The sequence below is a fragment of the Trifolium pratense genome, linkage group LG6, assembly GCF_020283565.1.
Source record: "Trifolium pratense cultivar HEN17-A07 linkage group LG6, ARS_RC_1.1, whole genome shotgun sequence".
NCBI classification, from domain to species: domain Eukaryota; kingdom Viridiplantae; phylum Streptophyta; class Magnoliopsida; order Fabales; family Fabaceae; genus Trifolium; species Trifolium pratense.
In genome coordinates, this window is record NC_060064.1 from 37,376,699 (window position 1) to 37,399,742 (window position 23,044).

The 23,044-nt window shown below is 32.1% G+C and overlaps 3 protein-coding genes across 3 annotated transcripts; 2 read left to right on the plus strand and 1 right to left on the minus strand.

Annotated features, from left to right (window-relative positions):
• Window positions 1-4,497: 4,497 nt before the first annotated feature.
• Window positions 4,498-4,932, plus strand: LOC123892210. Its single transcript, XM_045942024.1, has one exon. The coding sequence runs from the start codon at window positions 4,498-4,500 to the stop codon at window positions 4,930-4,932; it is 435 nt and encodes a 144-aa protein (XP_045797980.1).
• A 6-nt stretch (window positions 4,933-4,938) lies between these two features.
• Window positions 4,939-6,252, plus strand: LOC123892211. Its single transcript, XM_045942025.1, has 2 exons — window positions 4,939-5,685; window positions 5,773-6,252. The coding sequence occupies exons 1-2, from the start codon at window positions 4,939-4,941 to the stop codon at window positions 6,250-6,252; spliced, it is 1,227 nt and encodes a 408-aa protein (XP_045797981.1).
• A 7,672-nt stretch (window positions 6,253-13,924) lies between these two features.
• Window positions 13,925-15,213, minus strand: LOC123889866 (ethylene-response factor C3-like). Its single transcript, XM_045939377.1, has one exon. The coding sequence runs from the start codon at window positions 15,037-15,039 to the stop codon at window positions 14,269-14,271; it is 771 nt and encodes a 256-aa protein (XP_045795333.1). The 5' UTR covers window positions 15,040-15,213; the 3' UTR covers window positions 13,925-14,268.
• Between the last annotated feature and the right edge of the window lie 7,831 nt (window positions 15,214-23,044).

Sequence of the window (23,044 nt, forward strand, 5' to 3'; positions counted from 1 at the left end):
TATGAACGCACATTAAATTTATTCTGAAGGATCCAATCTAGTACCACATTTTTTGGTATTAAAAAACGTAGGATCTCATGTTAATTTATAAGTGCATCGACCATGCAAATATGCCTTTTGCAAAGGTTAATTTAATAAAATGTTTTTGCGGATTGGGGACGAAATTTCATCCCCATCTCCAAATTTTCTTTCAAGGACTTTTCCCTCCATCTTCATCCCTGCAGAATTTTTGTTTTACCATTTTTTAGTCCCCAATCAAAATAGTTCCCACAAAAATTCTCATTTATAGATCAAATTAACATTCCTACTTTTGTGAAATAAATCTTGGTGAACATAAATTATGTGGGGACTATGTAAATGAAAATGACTACGTATGAATTTTGGGGCATGTCAATATGCTTATCTGTAAAAGAGAAAATATATTTGTTATATTGATCAGTTTATACTTTAGAATATATTATAGTAGTAGAGTAGTAAACAATATTATATTATTACCTAAACAAAATAATAGGAAAATATTTAAGAGTCTCATTACATATAAGACAAATGATAATATTCCGGTATACTAATACTTTTACTTTATTTTTACATGATAAATTATGATTTTGTTTGGTTTCTTATATATGTTCCATATCAACTAAAAAGATATCTAGTCATGTCGTGGCATCGAATATGAGTATGATTTAAATCTTGGTCAAGATTAATATTTATGTTAATTACAAAATATTATGTGGACTGAAATATAAGTAATATGTATAAAAAAAAAAGAAAAGAAATATAACTTATATAAGTAATATACTTTTTTTTTTTAAGATAAAAGTAATATACAAATATCTTTCTTGTCTATGTTTGAGCTAGACACATATATATTTTTGTTTATTTATATCTAAGTCCAATATGTAAATTTAATAACCGTGAATATAAATTAATTTGATAATGAAGAAAAAATTATCGTGTGTGATACATCATTTTGCCTAAACCATACATATAATTACATTTCTTAAAACTCGATTTCTAAGAATCAAAGCCCAGCTTTCCTCAGAATGTAAAAAATTCCAACATAGCTTTAAATTGGCTGCTTCATTAAGACCACCTTCAGAATAAGGCACGCAAACTTTTTTCCAAGCCACAGTCACAAGCTTTCTTTTACTAATGTCTCCACTCCAAATGAAATTTCTTGACCAAAATTCAATAGTTTTGAGTAAAGAAATAGGCCAAGAGTAAACTGATATGCTATAAACCAACATACTTTGAATAATAGATTTGACAAGTTGGGCTCTTCCAGCTATACATAAATAAGTTAATTTCTTCAAAATCGGATAAAATAATAAATTAACTTGATTTTACCGATTTCACTACGAGTTAACTTTTCAAAATTAATTTTTCTCACGAGTTTACAACATATTTAACTCGATTTTCATACCTAAAAATGTAAAATTGTCCGATTTTACATTTTAAAATGTGATTTTACCAACCATGGGTAAAAATGAAACTATAGGGGGCTTGAGCGTAATATGAAGGGTCTAAAGAGGAAAATTCATGGAAATCAGGCATTGGGCCAAACATAATCGATCCAAACTAAAAATAAACAAAACATAATTGAGATGTTAAATCTTTGAAAATAAATTTGTCATCATATGTCTAAATACCTTTTATTTTACTAAATATAAATACATGTTAATAATAATAATAATAAAATAAATGAAGTCACTAGGTTTGATCTAGTGGCGAGGGGTTTGAGTAGAATGTTATAGGTCCTCCCAGCACATTGTAAACAAAACTAATAATAATAATAATAAAATAATGATTCATTAATTAAGATGTACGTAACATCTTATCAAATTATGTTTCTCAAGACTAATGAGTTGTGGTAGTTTGGTGACCATAATCTTTCTTGATTTTTTTTTACGGTATAATCTTTCTTGAGTTGTAAATTATAATTATCCACTACGTTAACTCAGGTCGGGTCTAAAAAATAGATATACTCTAATAAATATACACATTTAGCGTTTCATAGATCTCAAATAAGATTATTTTCGATAGAGGGAGCCTATGTAAAAAAAGAAGAAAGAAAAATATTTTATCTTCTCATTATAAAATATTTTTCTAATGTGAGAAAAAAAATTATGTACAAAGTTCTCCTTCGTTAAAACATAAACGTTAATCATCTTTTAGAGCAAACAACTTATCTCATTTCATTCTATATAAAATCATACATGTTGGAATATAGATAAAAATATGAAAGGTAACAAAATGTTTATGTCCATTAAAATTGATCTTGAAAAAGCATATGACCGCCTAAATTGGAATTTTGTTGAAAAATGTCTGGATGATTGTAAGTTTCCTCTCAATCTTATTAATATTATTAATCATTGTATCACGTCCCCTTCTTATAAAATTTTATGGAATAAAAGTGTCACTTTCACTCCTTTTGTCGCCCTACATGTTTGTTATTTGTATGGAACGTCTTTCTCATATAATTTCTGACCAGATGGAGGCTAACTATTGGAAACCAATGTGTGCGGGTAGACAGGGGCCCAAAATTTCTCATCTTCTCTTTGCTGACGATCTTCTTCTTTTTGCAGAGGCAACTATTGAACAAGCTCATTGTATTATGCATTGTCTGGACCTTTTTTGTGAGGCGTCAGGTCAAAAGATTAACAGCCAAAAGACTCAAATTTTCTTCTCTAAGAATGTCGATGAGCAACTCAAAAGTGAAATTGTTCGGCCTACAGGTTACACGCCAGTTATCAGTTTTGATAAATATTTGGGAGCCAACATCGCACCAGGGAGGACTACTAGAGGAAAATTTAAAACAAATTGAGTGGTTGGAAACATCAGTGTCTTATCCGGAACCTATTTTTCACAGTTTTTCGCGTAGATTCCGATTCCGGAATCCGTTATATAAGATGAAGCTTGGTTTATACAGTTCACTTAAAAATTGCATACTTTCTATATATAATTTAAGGGTCATGCTAAACAGTGCCCCCGGGGCACTTGTTAAGCATACCAAAAAAGGAAATAAAAAATAAAATAAATATTGAAAAGACAACTTTTGATACTTTTGATGTATTGAATGCACGCATTTCGAGACAGAATTTCTATTTTTAAATGCTTAACCAGTGCCCCGGGGGCACTGTTTAGCATTTTCCATAATTTAATAAGGTTCGTATGCTTAAGTGAATCAAATTAATTGTTATTATTAAAGACTTAGTTTGGGCATACTTACATGGTTTTGAACTGACGTTTATAAGTAAATTACCATGTATATGTTTGTGTATTATTTGTCTTTAATGAGAGATGAACAATTCATTTATTTAGTGATGATGTGAATTGTGTTCTATAATACTATTGGATTGTGCATCCACTTTGATGATGATGTAGATAAATGATACTTGAGCATTCCAATCATTCGTATTGTATGATGAGCAGATACTTTAGCTGCGGTTGAAAGTATAGCAGATATTTTAGTGGTGGATAAAATATATGGATTCAGTTGGTCCAATAAATGATGATGAAATACTGCATGCATTAGTAAAGCTAGGGGCATTGCATAAATGTGGCATTAGTTGCATTAGGTAATATGTGCACTTATGTGAGATGTTTGGTATTTGACATAATTGATCCGTGTACTTATAACTATTTGAATATTTATAAATCTTTGATTCTATGATGACTATGATGGTATGAAAATATTGGAGAAGTTAGATAGAAATATTTAATTGAGTAGTATATGTGTTGTCTATTTAAGTGTATAGTATGCGTACTTTTGCACTTGTATGAATTTCATAACTAACCCTCTGTTGTTTGTAATTGCTGGACCTTTGGGGGTCCAGAGTTGCAGGTTGAGAACCTTGAGCCTCGTATCTAGTTGCGCCGCTTTATTGCTACCAGTTCTTTTGGTGAGAGGATAGCTTTAGGCTACTTCTATTTTGTTTAGTATCTAGATTACCCGAGTCATAGTCTAGATGCTCTGATACTTGTACCACCTTAGGATTCATCTTTTGTCGCTTATGATGTTCGAATTTATGTATTGGAGCCTTATGCCGAAATTATTTTGTTATTCGGATGACTGTATTACTACTATGACTGTGATACTTATGCATGTTTGGATTAGTCTGTTGAACTAATGTCTTGGGATATTATAAATATGCATGATTTCAAAGTATTTATTTTATGAGATATGAACTTGCTCTTACTTTATAGATGAATAGGACAAGTTTTATATGATTCCGCTGCAATATTAATATATGTTAATTATGCATGTTATGTGTTTTAATATTTTAAATGTAATACTCTAATTAATGCTATGCATTTGTATCATATATTTAATTAGCGCGCGTAGTATTAGTTAGGGTGTTACAATAGTGGTATCATAGCAAGGTCGATCCATCTCGGATCAAGTAGGCTTAGAACATCTTCGTGTGTAACAAGTGTAGGAAACACTGTTCATGCTTTCAGTTCTAATGGTTGTTTGGATGGTTGATTGTAAGGAAGATGTCTAAGAGGATGATTGTGGATGCCTTGGCTAATATGGCCAATGCCATTGCACAGGATGCAGACAACCGGACTGCGGAAAGAGTAGCACAAGAGAACCGAACAGGTAATGAAGATGAGTTAAGGCTCGAGAGATTCTTGAAGAATCAACCACCTACTTTTGCTGGAGGATACGATCCAGAGGGATCTCAGAAGTGGTTAGAGGATGTTGAGAGGATCTTTAAGGTCATGAGATGCACTGAGGAACAAAAGGTTATTTTGGGTACTTATATGCTAAGAGAAGAAGCCGACCATTGGTGGGATAACGCAAGTCAGAGACTTGGAGTTGGAGGTGTTGTGGTTACTTGGGCAATGTTCAAGAGGGAATTTTTGATCAAGTATTTTCCAGCTGATGTGAAGAATAGAAAAGTGATTGAGTTTATGGAGTTGAAATAAGGTAACATGTCTGTTGCAGAGTATGCCGTCAAGTTTCAATCCTTGTGTAGGTTCGCACCACACTACAATACTGTTGAGGCTGAGCATGATAAATGTGTGAAGTTTGAGAGTGGTTTGAGGCCTGAGATTAAGCATTTGATCGGATTTTCTGAGATTAGAGACTTTCCAACATTGGTAAACAAGAGTCGTATATGTGATGAAGATGGAAGAGCTAGAGCGAACCACTACAAGATGGCTAATGAAAAGAAAGGCAAGGATGGGAACCGTTGGAAACCTTATGACAACAAGGGGAAAAGGAAAGGTGAAAGTAGTGGAAAGAAAACTACTGAGAATTATGATAAGGAGAAAGTTAAGTGCTATAGGTGTGGAGGATTTGGTCACAAATCTTTTGAGTGCAAGAAAAATGTTGTATGCTTCAACTGCAATGAAGAAGGTCACCAGAGCCCGAAATGTAAGAAGCCTAAGAAGAATGGTGGAAAGGTCTTTGCTTTGGATGGTGGTGACGCGAATGTAACAGATAACCTTATCAGAGGTACGTGTTTCATTCATGATACTCCTTTATGTGCCATCATTGATACTGGAGCTACACATTCCTTTATTTCTATTTGGTGTGTGAAGCGTCTTAATCTAGAAACTACTGTTATGTCGAAATGCATGGTAATAGAAACGCCGGCTAGTGATTCGGTTATGACTAAGCTTGTATGTGTTAATTGTCCGGTAACTATTTTCGGTAGACATTTTGGTATGGACCTTGTATGTATTCCTTTGAGTAACGTGGACGTGATTTTTGGTATGAATTGACTTGAGTTTAATCGAGTTCATATTAACTGTTGTACTAAGACAATAATTTTCCCTAAACCGTATGAGAGTCCGAAACCAAACCTTATGGGTAGTAGTGAAGTGATTAGATCCTCGAAGGAGCACGCAGAAATGTTTGTCATGATTGTCTCACTGAAGTTAGTAGGGCAGTCAGAAGTGAGTCAATTACCTGTTGTTTGTGATTTTCCGAACGTTTTTCCTGAAGATGTATCAGATTTACCACCTGAGAGGGAGGTTGAGTTTAGTATTGAAGTAGTGCCTGGTACTAGTCCGATATCTATGGCGCCGTATAGAATGCCAGCATCAGAGTTAGAGCAATTAAAGAAACAGTTGGAGGAGCTTTTGGAAAAGAAATTTATTAGACCCAGTGTATCACCTTGGGGTGCACCGGTACTTTTGGTAAAGAAGAAGGATGGAAGCATGAGGCTATGCATAGATTATCGACAGTTGAACAAAGTGACAATCAAAAATAAGTATCAATTGGTAGTGGGAACGGATTGAACACGTATTTGAACCCCAGGGTACGTGGTTCGATTCCCACGGAAGGCAAAAACTCCACTAGAGAGGGGGGTGGAGAAGATCGTGAGGTGACAGCCGGGATTGCCTACTAAATACGTAGAAAAGGGGCCCGGGCTGTTACACAAAGTTCTTTACAGCAAATATGGTAGAAACAACGATCTTCGAGTGTCTATGAACAAACAACCCTATGATTCTCCTTTATGGAATGCCTTGGTTAGTATTGGGGATCAATTCCGGAGTCACACAGTTTTGCAAGTAGGAAATGGGCAAAAAATAAATTTTTGGCTTGATAAATGGATGTCGTGTGGACACACTCTTATGAATCTTTCTACTCAACATACTATCGATACAATGATTATTGTGAAGGATATTCTAACAGAGACAGGAGATTGGGATATAAATTTCCTCACCATGCATCTCCCTTATACCATTGTAAACTAGTTGGTGACTTTACCGGCTCCGTAGGATACAGATGGTCCGGACTTGTTAGGTTGGAGCGGCACAAGCACTCGTCAATTTATTGTGCGAAGCGCCTATGACCTACAACGAGGAAATAACCTCTCCATTAAGGGAAATTGGAAAAGTTTATGGAGTTGGAATGGACCTCACTGAATCCAAACCTTTATGTGGATTGCTACCCATGAACGCCTCTTAACAAACTACCGAAGAAGCAGATGGTGGAATGGGAATTCACCCACTTATCCTGCTTGTGGGCAGGAAGATGAGACAATTCTTCATGTTACTAGTGGCTTCTATTCATATTACTAACTTCTATTCTTTGACTTGCAGGGACTGGATCTTTGGTAATATATCAGGAGCACACAATAAGGATTGACACACTATTTTCATGGTAACATGCTGATATGTGGAGAAACAAGAGTATCTTTGAGGAGACTTTTCGCCGTCCCAACAACCCAACTCCTGTCATTCTTAGGAAGACAACAGAGATTGATAGATGCATGTAAACTCACTTGAATGGAGGGACTCGGCAAAAATATACTATTTTTATTGGGTAGATCCAACCTCAAGAAGGATGGATTAAACTCAATTGTGACGGCACTCACAAAAGTTCAACTAATATGTCGGGATGTGGAGGTCTTCTCTGAGACTGTTATGGTAACTGTTTAAGCAATTTTGCTCGTAAAATTGGCTCATGCGACACACTTCATGCTGAAATGTGGGGCATGTACATCGGAATGGACTTGGCGCGGAGACAAGGAATTACTCATCTTCAAGTGAAAGTGATTCGAAGGTGTTGGTCGACATAGTAACAGAAAAATGCAATGTTAACGGAAATATCCCTACTTTGATCAAGAGTATTCATGATCTCAAGAACATGAATTGGCAGGTCCATTTTAACCAAACATGGCGGGAAGAAAACAGATCAGCTAACTGGTTAGCTAATTTCAGTCTAACATTGAACTCTTATGAGTTGCAGGTTCTAGAATCTCCTCCAAGAAAGCTTAAAAGTCTCATTTTTTATGATAGTCCCGGTGCTTGCATGTCTCGGAGTGTCTTTGTAGTTTCTTAGTTTTTTTCCTGGACTTTGCCCTCTTTATGTACCAACAAAAAAAATCCGAAAACTAGCTAAAGATAGAGCCACTCTATCAAGACTATGAGCAATTTTACTGATTTATCTCCTAATAAACTTAACGGGAGTTCACAAGAATAGTAGTTAACAAATGTCTATAATCATTAATAATAGCGTTGAAATCGGGTCATAAGTTTTGTTACCGTAACGACAATTCACCTCCTGTTTGCAATCTATTTCAAAATCCATATTAAGCAATAGACTCAAAGACTGCAGTCAACAACCTCATAGCTTCGCCTACTTCAACATATATAGGCTTAGGCACGATCCACTCAGTGGCGGATCCCAAAATTTGTACTAGTGAGGACTAGAAAATAGTGTATATGTTTTTACTAAAAAAAATATTACAGACTTTTTAAAAATAAACAACAATAGTGAAAAAAAACTTAAAATATAGAAAAGCCTATATAAATTACAATGGATCTCTACAAAATTTTATATTATAAAAATGTTCGATGATATCTATACTGCCAACATTATAAAATTTGTCACTTTTTATATATGTAAATAAACGATTATTCAAGTAAAATAAAAGTAAGAGAAAAAGACAACAAATAGTTGAAAGAAAAGAATATGATACTTCGATGAATTAAGAGAGAAGAAGAGTAAAGTTATGAGAGGAAGTTTGTGGAAATTTAAAAATTAAGTAGTGGAAAGTTGATAAATAAAATGATAAATTTATGACGAGAGAATAATAGACCTAACAATGGGGGTTTAAGAAAATATTATACTAATATTATAAGAAAATTATTTTTTTGGTGGGGGCTTGAGCCCCCAATACCTTATGCTCTCAAACAAACCGACTTAAATTATCCCTTATACAAATACCAATCCAACTTTATTGTTATGTAAAAAAAATATTTCAGGTATGATATTTCTATTTTTATATGAAATAAAAAAACATAAACTAAAATATGTGTAAAAAGCAATACTCATAAGTAGATAGAAATAATTTATGTTTAAATATCACATTAGTCCCTGTATGTTTCTGGTTTTTTGGTTTTAGTTCCTGTATGTTTTTTTTTAAAACAGTCCCTGCATGTTCAATTCCTTTTGGTTTTCGTCCTTCCCCTATAAAAAATGCTGATGTGGCTAACAACATGACATGTAGCATGCTGACGTGACAAATGAAGGACTAAAATAAAAAAAAGTTATTATTGATGGACCAAAACTAAAAAATAAAGTTTAAAATCCCTAAAATTAAAAAAAAATAAATTGTTTTTAGTTTAACGTTTTTTAATTTTAAAAATAAATAAATAAACAATTTTTTTTTATGCAAGACAAGTTGAGTGCAGCTTTGCACTCAGACAAGTTATATTATTAACAACTTTTTAGTGCCTTAATGGTCACTTGTTATTAATTAGTTTGTGCAATATTAAGTCTCCGTTTGAATTAGCTTATTTTTGAGTTTATTCAAACAACTTATACAATATAAATTAGGTTTTATGCTATTTTATAAGTTCACACTAATGAAAATTGTATTTTATAAGCTATTTTATCATAAACTACCTTGACAAACTTATAATACTCCCTATTGGTGAATTAAAATAAAGGTATAATAGGAAAATCAGGTGCAAAAATACACTTTCTTAATATTATTTTTTTTTCTAAAATGTCAAGTAATTTGAAACGAAGGGGGTAATATATAAAAATTGTATAAACTGTTTGTATAAACTCAAAAATAAGCTAATTCAAATGGGGCCTAAGTTGATGTGCAATTTTAAGCACACTGTCATTATAGCCAGATTTTTTAGCATGTCCTAAACCAATTTTAGTACACCGTGAACAAGTTTTTACACTGCTTATGAATTTTAAATTTTAACACTCTTATATATATATATATATATATGGGGGCTGCTAACTTAGACCCAGTTGGGTCTAAGTTAGCAAGGTGCACCTTTTCAGTTGGACAAAAATACCCATTTTTTTAATTTTTGAAAGAATAGAGCAACAGGGGCATTTCTGTAATTTACCCAACAGTACACGCGCCCCCACCTTCTTTTCCCACCCCCCAGGACACGTGGCAGCGTGTTAGTGGACAAAATCCAAGCGCGTGCATCACACGCGCCGACAGGCGCGCGTGGGTGAAGGCCACACGCGGAGAGAGAAAGCTTTTAAAAAAGAAAGGCCACGTGTCAGCATGTGATTGGCTGCGTTAATTTTTTTCCATTTAATACTTTAAACTCGATTATTTCGTCGTAAATTAATTTTTTATTTTTTATACCAAAATTCATAATTTTTTTTTCTCTACAAATAGAGACTTGGTTCGTTTGATTTGGACACAGAAAAAAAAACCCAATTTTTCACTACCTTAATCTCATTTTTCACTACCTTAAATCAACTCACTGAAACCATTCTACCAGGAAAATGGTTTCAGAGTGCAAATCTCTGAAACCATTCTACAAGCTAAATGGTTTCAGAAGCAAATAACTAATAATCAACTTACTGAAACCATTCTACCAGCAAAATGGTTTCAGATTACAACTCCCTGAAACTATTGTACCAGATAAATGGTTTCAGAAGCAAACACAATTAATAAATTACTCACTGAAACCATTCTACCAGTAAAATGGTTTCAGAATGCAACTATGTGCAACCATTCTACAAGCTAAATGGTTTCAGAAGCAAATAACTAATAATCAACTTACTGAAACCATTCTACCAGCAAAATGGTTTCAGATTACAACTCTCTGAAACCATTGTACCAGATAAATGGTTTCAGAAGCAAACACAATTAATAAATTACTCATTGAAACCATTCTACCAGTAAAATGGTTTCAGAATACAACTATGTGCAACCATTCTACCAGTAAAATGGTTTCAGAAGCAAACATTAGTTTTTTATTACCGTTTTATCTCATTTAATTAACTAAAAATAGTTTCAGGTCTCCAAAAATTTCATAAAATATACCAAAAGTTCCAGAAAATTATCTACTATTTTCCTGGTATAATGGTTTCAGTGAGTTGGTTGAGTGGTGCGTGTTAAATTACAACACACAAGTAACGTATTTAGTAAACAATAAATGAGATTAAGGTAGTGAAAAATTGCGTTTTTTTTTCGGTGTCCAAATCAAACGAACCAAGTCTCTATTTGTAGAAAAAAAAAATTATGAATTTTGGTATAAAAATAAAAAAATAAAAAATTAATTTACAACGAAATAGTTGAGTTCAAAGTAAAAAATGAACAAAAATCACGCCCAGCCAACCATTGTGTGACACGTGTCCTACTTTTAAAAAGCAAATTTTTCTCTCTCCAGGTTGTAATCCAGTGTGACGCAGGCGCTTGAATCTGATGGATCAGGATGATCTGGGCTGTCTGATTGATCAGACAGTCTTGATGAGATCAGATCTTGGCTGTCTGATGGAAATCAACGGTCTGTAACCATGGTCCTTCGGTACGCGCGCGACACTGGATCCGCGTCTATTAATGGTTTAAGAAGGTGTGGCGCGTGTATATGGTTGGCAAAATTGCAGAAAATTACAGAAATGCCCCTGTTGCTCTATTCTTTCAAAAATTAAAAGAATGGGTATTTTGGTCCAATTGAAAAGGTGCACCTTGCTAACTTAGACCAAACTAGGGTCTAAGTTAGAAAACCCCTATATATATATATATATATATATATATATATATATATATATATATATATTAAATTTTGTTTTTTATTTGAAAAAAATTGGTTTTTTTAAAAGTAAAAAATTATTTAAAAAAAAAAAATATTTTAGGAATTTTGTTTTTTTGGTTTTGGTCCTTCATTAAATTTTTTTTTGGTTTTGGTCCTTCATTTGTCACATCAGCATGTCATATGTCATGCCGTTAGCCACATCAGCATTTTTGAGAAGGGAGGGACGAAAACCAAAATGAATTGGACATTCAGGGAATGTTTTTTTAAAAAAAAAACATAGAGGGACTAAAACCAAAAAAACGAAAACATACATGGACCAATGTGATATTTAAACCAATAATTTAATTATTTCAGAAAATATGAAACCAGCCTTTTCCATTTGTACTTGATTAAAATAAATATAAATTTCTTTTTTTTAATGGAAAAATATATAAATAAATTTTTAAAATAATGCAATAATCAGAAAATAAATTTGTTTAGTGGGGGTACTCTTTTTTTTTTTCTTTTCTGGTACATGGGGGTACCCTACTCCATGCACCGTAGGATTATATTTAAATACTAATATTAGTACAAATAATTGTTCTAGGGGTCTACAATTATTTCTTTTTAAGGCGTCTTGTTGGATTTATTGATCACAAGTGGTTGGGAAAAAAACAAATCCAATCGAATTACATCTGTGCGGGAAAGGGTATCCCCGCACCAGGGGCGGAGCCCTTCATGGGCTGGACAGGGCCATGGCCCGCCCCAGAATTTTTAATTTTTTTTCATAGGTATACTATTTAGCGGCGGTTATAAACCCCCGCTAAATAGTCTGTGTAGTTTGTTAAATTTTGTTTCGCGGGGGTTTCAAACCATACAATCCAGTATTCTTTAATATGTTTTCAGTTTGCGTGGGTTTAAAACCCCCGCTAGTTTTACGTCCCAGAATTCAAATATACTTTTTAATTTATTTTTTTAAGCATCCCTTCTAATGTTTTATTGTTTAATAATTTATAGATGTCTTAAAATGTGTAATTTATTTTGTCGAAGTATTCAAGTATATTTTTTTGGAGAAAAATGTACTCAAATTTTTATTTAAAATAGAGTTTGTGCATAAAAATTCATGTTTGATCAATCTTTTGTTAAAAAAATTTAAATTTTTGTTAGAGATATGCATATAATATTATAAACATAAATACAAAAACTAATTAAAAAGTATGAAATTTACACATTTGACATAAAATATATTTCATAATATATTTTTAAAATTTATTTAATAAACATGTTAATGGTCCACCTTTTGACTACTTTTGAGATATGCATACTAGACAAACTTTCGATATGATATATCTTTTTTTTAGTAATTTCTTTTGCATGTTCGATTTATATTTGTAGCGGCCCGCCCCAATTTTTCGGGCTAGCTCCGCCAATGCCCCGCACCTAAACATATAACTATGTCCTACAATCTTGTTTTTCTCGACAAAAATATACAATGGCCTACAATCTTGACAAGCATTCAATTCAATATAGACTAAAATAAAATTATACATATATTATTGAAAAGGCTTAATACCTAGGGTTTGAGTTTAACAGCATAGATTTTCTTCATCGAAAAAAAAATCCATTATTCCCTCCATATATATTTAATCTTGGTCATTAAATTTTTATTTTTCAAAATTTTAGTCCTTTTAAAAAATTAAGGTACAATTAATGATATTTTATCATTTGTAGCCTTGCAAAACTTAAATGCATTTATTAAATGTATTTTATTTTGTCCACAAGTCCTAGTTCAATTGACAAAAAATGTCGAATTAGTTCTCTCGCTTGTGTGTGAGTTTATGATAGTTTTGTTATTTCGTCTATGTAAAAAAAATGCATTTTATTCTTTTTTAATAAATTAAGTGTAAAAAAAACTTAATTTAGCCAAATTCATTATTTTTTTCATTCATATGTCTAATTCTAAAAGAACAGGAGCGGAGAGAGTACTAATTACTTTTGTCGGCAAAAATAAGTATTAAATGTTTATATAAATATTTATATAAGTTTAATAAGTATTAAATGTTTATATAAATATTTATATAAATGTTTATGTAAATGACTACGTACGTATGAATTTTGGGGCATGTCAATACTCAATATTCTTATCTGTAAAAGAGAAAGTGTATTCGTTACATGTTAAAATAGAAATTCTGTCTCGAAATGCGTGCATTCAATGCCTCAAAAGTACAAAATATTGTCTTTTCAATATAAATTTTATTTTTTATTTCCTTTTTAGATATGCTTAACAAGTGTCTCGGGGACACTGTTTAGCATGACCCTTGTTATATTGATCGGTTTATACTTTATAATATATTATAGTAGTAGTAGAGTAGTAAACAATAGTTTATTATTACCTAAACAAAATAATAAGAAAATATTTAAGAGTCTCATTACATATAAGACAAATGATAATATTCCGGTATACTAATACTTTTACTTTATTTTTACACGATAAATTATGATTTTGTTTGGTTTCTTATATATGTTCCATATCAACTAAAAATATATCTAGTCATGCCGTGGCATCGAATATGAGTATGATTTAATTACCTAAACCATATATATAATTACATTGTAAAGTTTACTTTAATTACCTTTACAGAACAAGAGTGCAAAATAAAAATACAAAAAAGTGAGGTGATGATGATGACGAAGGATGTGAAGGAATATCCTATTGGAACATATTTTCTGTCATCATGAAGTAAGAATACCAAGTTGATGAAAAATTCCAAAAGCTAGAAAACTTGACCATAAAAAACAAAAAAGCTAATAAGTCAAGCTCAATAGTTGCTCCAGATATTCAGCACCCAAATCCTCAAACTCAAACACATTTTGGGAATTTGTACTATTGGTTTTGGTCTCTACTTGAATCTGAATTTGCTCACTTTGATAATCACTTTTGATTTTCTTATTTTTACTAACCTTATTGGACATTTTTCTCATGATGTGTTTTCTCTTGAGTGCCAATACAGGTGAAGTACCTTCTTCCAAAGGCTTACAATTACTAGCCATGTCTTTAAGTGATTCTCTAACCACTTCCTCAGGAAAATTTAACACTGCTAATGAACCTCTCGTTGAAAAAGCCGCTTGGTCATAAGCTAAAGCGGCTGCTTCAGCCGTGTCGAATGTTCCAATCCATACTCTAACCCCTTTTCTTGTTGAGTCTCTTATCTCGGCCGCAAATTTTCCCCATGGCCTACTTCTGACTCCTCTAAATGCCCTTTTGTTACTTTCCTTACTCGGCAGTGGTGGAGGTGATGATGACGATGTTTGTGTCTCTTTGATTTGTGTATAAGTTGTATTCGACGAGACTTCTAGTAATTCATTGCTTAGTACGGATCCAGAAGAGTTGGATTCGACTGATGATAATGATAATGATTCTTTGGTTTGTGATTGTGAGTCGTTGTTGAAGTTGATGTCATCATTGAAGAAATTAACGAAATCTTCTAATTCCCGAGAGAAATTAGAGAAGGAATTTTGAGGGAAGCATAGAAGGTTTTGATTTTGGTTTTGGAGGAGAGGAGAATCAAAATTCATTTTTGGATGCACTTATTAGTACTTGGAGTTTTCTATATATGCCTAATATTTTTCTTTCCTTTTATAGTGAAACAACTAATTGTGGTTGTGAGTGAGTATTGAAGTTTGAATGAAGATATTTGGGGACTTGGCTTATTTATATACTCATTGAATTGAAGAGGAAACAAAAGGACCGAATAGATTGAGGGTGGGATTTGTAACCAAAAAAGATTGAGGGTGGGATGATTCATTCCAATTAAAAAATAATATATAGTACTAAAATTTGGATCCGGATTTCCTGCTGTTGGAGTTTAACGCAGTTTCACGCAGTAACAGATCGCAGCCATTCATTACAGATCAGACGGTTATGATTTAACACACAGTTTTATATATTAAAACAATATCAGCCACATGTTTTAGATCAGACGGTTTTGATCTAAACTGTGTGAAAATTGCACCTTTTTGGACAGCATTAAATCCTGTTCCCTAAAATTTGGCTGTGGTTAAAAGTAAGGCCATAGAGGATGTCTTTGAATATTTTTATCATCTTGCATTAAAGAATGGACCTATAACACCTAAATTAAAAAAAATATCTAGTAGTATATAGTGTAGTGCAGATGCAAATGTTGGACAGTGAAGTTTTACCCGATTAAATCGGTATATTATGTATTGAATATATAATTAAAAAAAGTGATTTTAAAATCACATTTTCACTCAAAACTTTAAGTCATTAGGTTTATATGTTCTCTCATTTATATGTTGTTCAATATCAACTCTTTCAAGTTATTAAAATGAGACTTAACTTACACTTGATATATCTCAATATCTCTCAATATCTCTCTTCATGTTATGTGTCTGTGATTTATCACCACTCACTTATTGCTCTCCATCAAGTTGAACCAGACTATTATTCCACCGTTGGGCGTGAGAGATGGTATCATTGGGTTGAATCGTCACGTTAACCATTGAGCAACCACACAAGTGACATTGACACCACACTTTCACCAAAAACCTTAAGACATTATTCACTTATATATTGCTCAATATTTACTTTTCCAATATCTCAATAGTAAAATGCTTCAAAAATAAAGTATACTCGTAAAAAGATAAGTTTTGAATAGGAGAAGTTTTGGATTCGATCGAACTCCTCTAATATCTTTAGAGGTGGTAAATATAAATATTTTTATAAGTGTTTCTTAATCTACAAAAATTTATCTATCTTAGATTGAATCAATACATCATTCTATCAACCTAAATTCATATTAGAAAAATAAATAAATCTCTAGTTGTATATACTTTTAATACTTTTAATACTTTTAGGCACGTGAATCAAACTAGTTAATGAGCAACGTGGGCAACTCCTAATTGGGACATGCATGTAAGATTGAACCAAGTAGGCGACCGCAGCGCAGCAAACTCTTTTCATTTTCAAAATTGGTCAATTGTGAGAGTTTTTATTCAAAACCATTTAATATATGTTTTGATGTTTTTCTTTTAAAGTGTTTGAACCTTCATAGTCTTTAACATCTTTGCAATTGTTTGTTCAACTTTTTACTATTTGAGCTACTACATTACACGACTCTTTTGAATTTGATGTGTTTTAAACTATTTACATTAGTAATATTTCTAGAAGTTTATTAGACAATAATTTTTTAATGTTTTAGTTTTAGTTTGCCTACCAAAGTCAATCTGGTTTCCCGTGGCATCTTATCGTCTACAGCTACTTCTTGTGTTTCTGGTTGTGGAGGGGTGGAGTCGGCTCATCACTTGTTCCTCTCATGCGACATTTTCGGTTCTCTCTGGGCATTAGTTCGGTTGTGGATTGGCGTCCCTATGGTGGCTTACACTACTTTGGGTGATCATTTTGTCCAGTTCACTTCTTCAGCAGGTGGTTCCCGTGCTCGACGGTCTTTTATGCAGTTGATTTGGCTCGCCTGTGTTTGGGTTATTTGGACAGAAAGAAATCATAGATTATTTGGCGGTTCAACAAGTACTTCTCATCAATTATTGGATAAGATCAAGCTATTTTCCTATAGGTGGTTGAAGACGACGAGTGTGACTTTAGTCTCTAATTACCATAGTTGGTGGTCTGATCCTTTACTTTGTTTGGGCCTAGTTTGATTTTTTATGGTCTTTTTCGTGACTCTTTGTAAATAGTTTTTAGTCGTTCTCAGTATACCTTGTGCTGGGAAGACTGTTTATTAATATATATATCTCATTTTAGCTTGTTCAAAAAAAATGTTTTAGTTTTAGTTAATACTTGATAAAAAAATAGTTTTAGTAGGGTTTATGTGGAATAACAAACCACTATCATGTAACAAAAAAAAACACTATCTCGTAACAAAAAATATTATGGCGACATATAAGCTCGTACGATCAAAGTCGAGTTATTTGGTAACAATATTCGTAAATTTTAAATATTGTTTTTTTCCTATAGTTAAAGGCAGCTTTTTGGCGTTTGTATTATCATAAATTCGTCCGACTTTCGAGCATATGATTTGGCGGGACTTCTGCAACCCTTCATAAAAGGTGGGTAGTTGTTTCTACTATGATGTTGAATCTGGATACCTATATTTGTAAGGGGTCGAGTACCCCTTTGTATTCCCATTAATTTAGTTGGGCTGTGCTATTTGGTACGATAGATATATATAAGAAAGGCAAGAAATACACTTAAGAAACAAAAATCAAAATTGAAAACATGTGATAGTGGGACGTGGCAGAAATCAGGGAGGAGTTGGAGATAAATGCAAGGGCGGTGATAGTTCTTGTATTTCGTCGAACACGTGATTCGCACAAAAAAGCATTTCCGAATTTAGTTTTGCTTATAAAAAAAGTCTTATTAAGCTTTTAAGGTGGCTTCTGGAAGCCACCCTCTTTTAAATATTGTTTTTTGATTAAAAAATTATGGGAAAAGAAAAAGGGATGATTGAAAAACAACAAATTATTTTGAATAGTTTGGAACACTTGGAAAAAATAATAATCAAAGAAAAGCTAGACATGAGATCCTTTTTTTTTTTTCTTAAACATATACATATGAGATCCATTAACAATTTGTCTAACCTAAAGACACCACAAATTTATTTTAGTTATTAATTCATGTGTTTTGAGAGGACAATCATGTAAAAGAGTCTTCAATCATAATCTCGAGACAATTTGCATGAGCATGACCCTGCCTTTAGACAATCATACAATTGTTGATTTAGATCATCAATTCAAGCCCATCTTTTGTAAAAAAAAATTGTTTCTCATAATTTTCCTCCACCAAATGTAATTCTATTTAAAGCATATTAAGGTAAGAATTTAAACATTAATTCGTCATATTTTAGAACTCCTTCATCTTCGCGTAAAAAAAAATCCTTCATTTTGTATTTTACTTGGATGCAATTTCAAAGTCAAAACATAATTGACCAACTTTAATCCAACAATACAAATTATATGAGTAAATAAAATGCCATTAAAAGAGAGCATTGATTTAAATCTTCCGTAAAAATGAATGTGGCTATTTTTAATGAATTATTCATTTCGTGTATCTACCAAAAAAATCTAAAAAACGCTCTCTATTTTACCTTCACAAGATCCAATATTGCAGAAAAAGACTTTGTGTGTTTCTCTGTTCATGTGTCATTGTCACATTCAATGGCTCATCATTCATATTCATGAAATAAGTTCCAACAGTATATTCACTGTCGACAAGTCTCCACTGCTAGGAATTATTATTAGGAAAATGTTAACTTGTGCCCTTAATGCACATTTTAATGAGATAAATGTGGAAATATGTTCTTGAAAATCGTGTAATCAACTCTTTTAACATTTAATATTTTGTATCATTAAATGTTAAATTTCTATATTTAGGTATCTTATCATGTGCCCTTAGGGCACATGTTAACATGACCCTTATTATTATTACTACTATTATTTTTTGTCTAGAATGTCTTTATAAAGTTGACAATGTCCGTATTATTAGATTTGAACTCTATTATATTATATATATATATATATATATATATATATATATATAAAATAATTATATATGAATAAAAGGTAGACGAGTAATAAGTTGTGTCGTTAAATCTTTTTGTATAGCAAAATTTAATTTTAAAAATATTACATTCATAGATCAAGGTGACGCAGTATTACTATGCATAGTCCTTTAATCTCTTTCCAAGTACATATCTTACAAAAAACAAATCATTCATGGATATTATCAGAAAAGTCGTGCAGGTCTGATACAATCCAAAAGGTCTACTAGTTACGTTTTTATTAAAAAAATTGTGTAGTTACGTTGTTTATCCAAATTTTTAAGTCGTACTCCCTCATATCTTATATATAAATAAGAAACATTTCACTTTTTGGATTTTTTCTCATTTTCATTTTTTTTCTTAAATTTCCATCTCTCATCTCATTTTTAGTTTTTTTTTTTTAATGAGACCAATTCACTAATGATACGTGCCAATATTTATTAATCATATTTTTGTTGTTTGAGTGGGATGGATATTGAGATAAATGTTAAAGAGTTGAAGGTTTATGGGTTAAGTTTTGGCAAAGAGAAAAATTTAATCTAACAAATAACATACTAATAATTTGCCATTAAAAAAATCATATTTTGTTGACATGAATATTTAATACCCTCTGGTTCTAGAGCAATCTGGACTCTTGGCTGCGAAAAATTGTTTCATTGTACTCAAAAATCGAACTCAAATTCATCTGAACAATTCATTATTTAGTGAAACACATTAATCATGCGAGAAATTTGTAGGTCATATAAACTCTCTCTCGTCATTAATGAATAATATGTTACTTTCTTCAGCGTTATTTATAAGCAAACGTCAACAAAATATTTTGGCCTCAAATATAAACAAAAGTTACAAAAGTACCCTTACTAATTGTATTTTTTAACATGATTGTAGAGTCCCGATGCATATTTAATATATTGTAAGGTCATTTTAGGAATTTCAATAGAAATATCACATAAAATTAAGATAAAAAATATACTCCTTAATAAATGTGCAAAAATGAATTTTTACTTACAAAAGAGGCCGGAGGGAGTACATTAGTAAGAAAATAACTTAAAAAACGAGATGGAGGATTAAAGCTGCCGCAAAAATAGGGGAACTAGAAATGAAATTGGGGAACTAGAAATCTTGTTTTTCAAATGAGTGAAAGAAGAAAATAATAATTAAAGAAATTGGATTAGTGTTGGTCCCTTGAGTAAGAAGAATGGCGTTAAATAAATGCACTGTATTTCTTCCATATATATTCCATTCCAATAATCTATCTCAATCTAACTTGACTTTGTACAAGTGTCGCATCAGCCGACATCGTGTCCTCTACCTTGCAGATAAAATAAAATAGAATTTGATGTACTTCTTAAGTATAGTAAAAAAAAATAAAAAGAAAATTAATGTCGAAAAGACATTTTTCATAATTTTAAGATATTAAATGCATAATTTTTAAAAAATATTTTTATATGAATATGTTTAACTAATACCACAAAGATATTATTTAACATTTTCGAATAAAATAACTCGAGCACACATTATATTAGACACTCTACTATCCGTAAGCCATTCTTAAAATTTGTTTTCTTCTAGAAAATGTATAGGGTTTCATTTATCCAAAATGTTCTTCGACGTCTCCATGTTAATTTCATCCTTTGCAAAAAAAACAAATGACCTTATTATTAATGTCACCATGCGTCTTTCTTCTTAATAAAAAATTACAACATTTTGTGCAGTTATTTAAAAATAATTCAGTTATTAATTATATAATAATAATTTGCGTAAAGAAAATATAAATCAGAATTAAAAGGAACTATATACTAAAATTTATATAAATTCACATATGCATCCATTTTTAGTTTTATTTTGACAATAATTAGAAGATCATATGCATCATTTGAAAAAGACTTTCCTAGAGTTATCTTTAGTCTAAACTTCAGGATAAGTTAGAATTTTTTTTAAAAGTCATTTTTTTTTATATTAAAACTCTAAAGGATGATGTGTGCAAGAAATAGATGAAGGATAATTAAATTAAAAACTACATGCTTCACTTCAAAAAAAAAAAAAACTACATGCTTAATTTAATTAAAAATTACATGCTTCATCATCATATTTTTTTATCGACATTGTATGTTTTGATAAAGTTCAGAGAGAAACACAAAGTGACGGCTAGGATTTCAATAATATCAGAATTGCATTACATAACAAAATAAGGATTACAGTACAATTTATAATAATTCCTAATGGACTACTAGACTACTAACACATAAAGCCCAATACTTAAAGCCCTAATAATATTATTATCTAACACTTCCCCTCAAACTCACGATGCATTAACAGATAATTATTGAGAGTTTGTTAAACAAGAAACAAAAATCATACTAAATCTAACTAATTTTTTCTAATACTACCCCTCAAGCTAAAACTTACTAAGCTTTGAGCTTGTCACAAAATCAACCCTGAAAATAAAACTAAATTAACTAATTGCATTAACCGAAGTGGGGAACCAGATTCAACTTCAGCTTCAGGCTTCAGAGTTTCAAAGTTTCAAATAGTCATATTGTGAGTATTCCCTCACCAGATTCAGATATTCAGATTGTGAGTATTCCCTCACCGGATTCATATTGTGAGTATTCCCTCACCAGATTCAGATTGTGAGTATTCCCTCACCCCAGATTGTGAGTATTCCCTCACCCCAGATTGTGAGTATTTCCTCACCGGATTCAGATTGTGAGTATTCCCTCACCGGATTCAGATTGTGAGTATTCCCTCACCGGACAGACAGATTGGAGTTTTCGCTCACCAGACAGACAGATTGCGAGCTTTCGCTCACCAGACAGATTGGAGCTTTCGCTCACCAGACAAATTGGAGCTTTCGCTCACCAAACAGACAGATTGTGAGCTTTCGCTCACTAGACAAATTGGGAGCTTTCGTTCACCAGACAGACAGATCGTGAGTACTATCTTAACTCACCAGATAGAACCAAACAAAACCAACCATAACAAAACAAAACCAATTTAGTAAGAACCAAATCAAATCAAACGGAACTGAACCACAAAAACAAAAGATCCAAAATCAGTCCAGAAAACAGAACCAAGACATGGACAAAAGACCAAAATAAAATCAACTCAACCACCACACAGCATTATATCAGCATCACCCTTGTTTCTAAATCAAACAAATCAGGTTGAACCAAACAGATCAACAAAACTAACTAAATACCAAAGTACACACATAGAGCAATGCACTCAGAAGTCAAACGTGTGCCTTATCATGAATTGCAACGCACCAAGCAAACCAATAAAAATATATTACCTTCAAAGTTCAATTGCAAAGCCACCCACCAAAACTAAATCAAAATTCACCGTCATAAAACATCATTGGCAACCGAACAGCAATCAATTTCCTCATGTACCTATATCAACGATTCAGCCGAACAAATTTTTTTTCTTTTTCATAGAACCGAACTTCAAAAGCTAAATCAAACACATGTTCCCAAGGGAATTGGCAGCGGAATAACAACATACAATCTAAGGAGGATCGAAACAGGCTCTCGATACCATGTTAAAGTTCAGAGAGAAACACAAAGTGACGGCTAGGGTTTCAATAATATCAGAATTACATTACTTAACAAAATAAGGATTACAATACAATTTATAATAATTCCTAATGGACTACTGGACTACTAACACATAAAGCCCAATACTTAAAGCCCTAATAATATTATTATTTAACATGTTTGACATATAGAACATTGTTCTACCGTAAGCATAACATAATTATCGGTGATCAGCCCAATGAATCCGATGTGTTCAAGTCGGTTCAAAAGAGTACTCAATCAACTATAATCTCACACACACACATACCATAAACACACATTTTGTGTCTTACATTAGGTTTGTATATAGTTTGTCACATTATTTAGAGAGAAAGATACATTAGGGTTGTGAAAAAAAAAAAAAAGATACACATAGCTTGGATAATTAATGTAAAACAATTATAGACAAAAAGAGCAAAAAAAATTAAC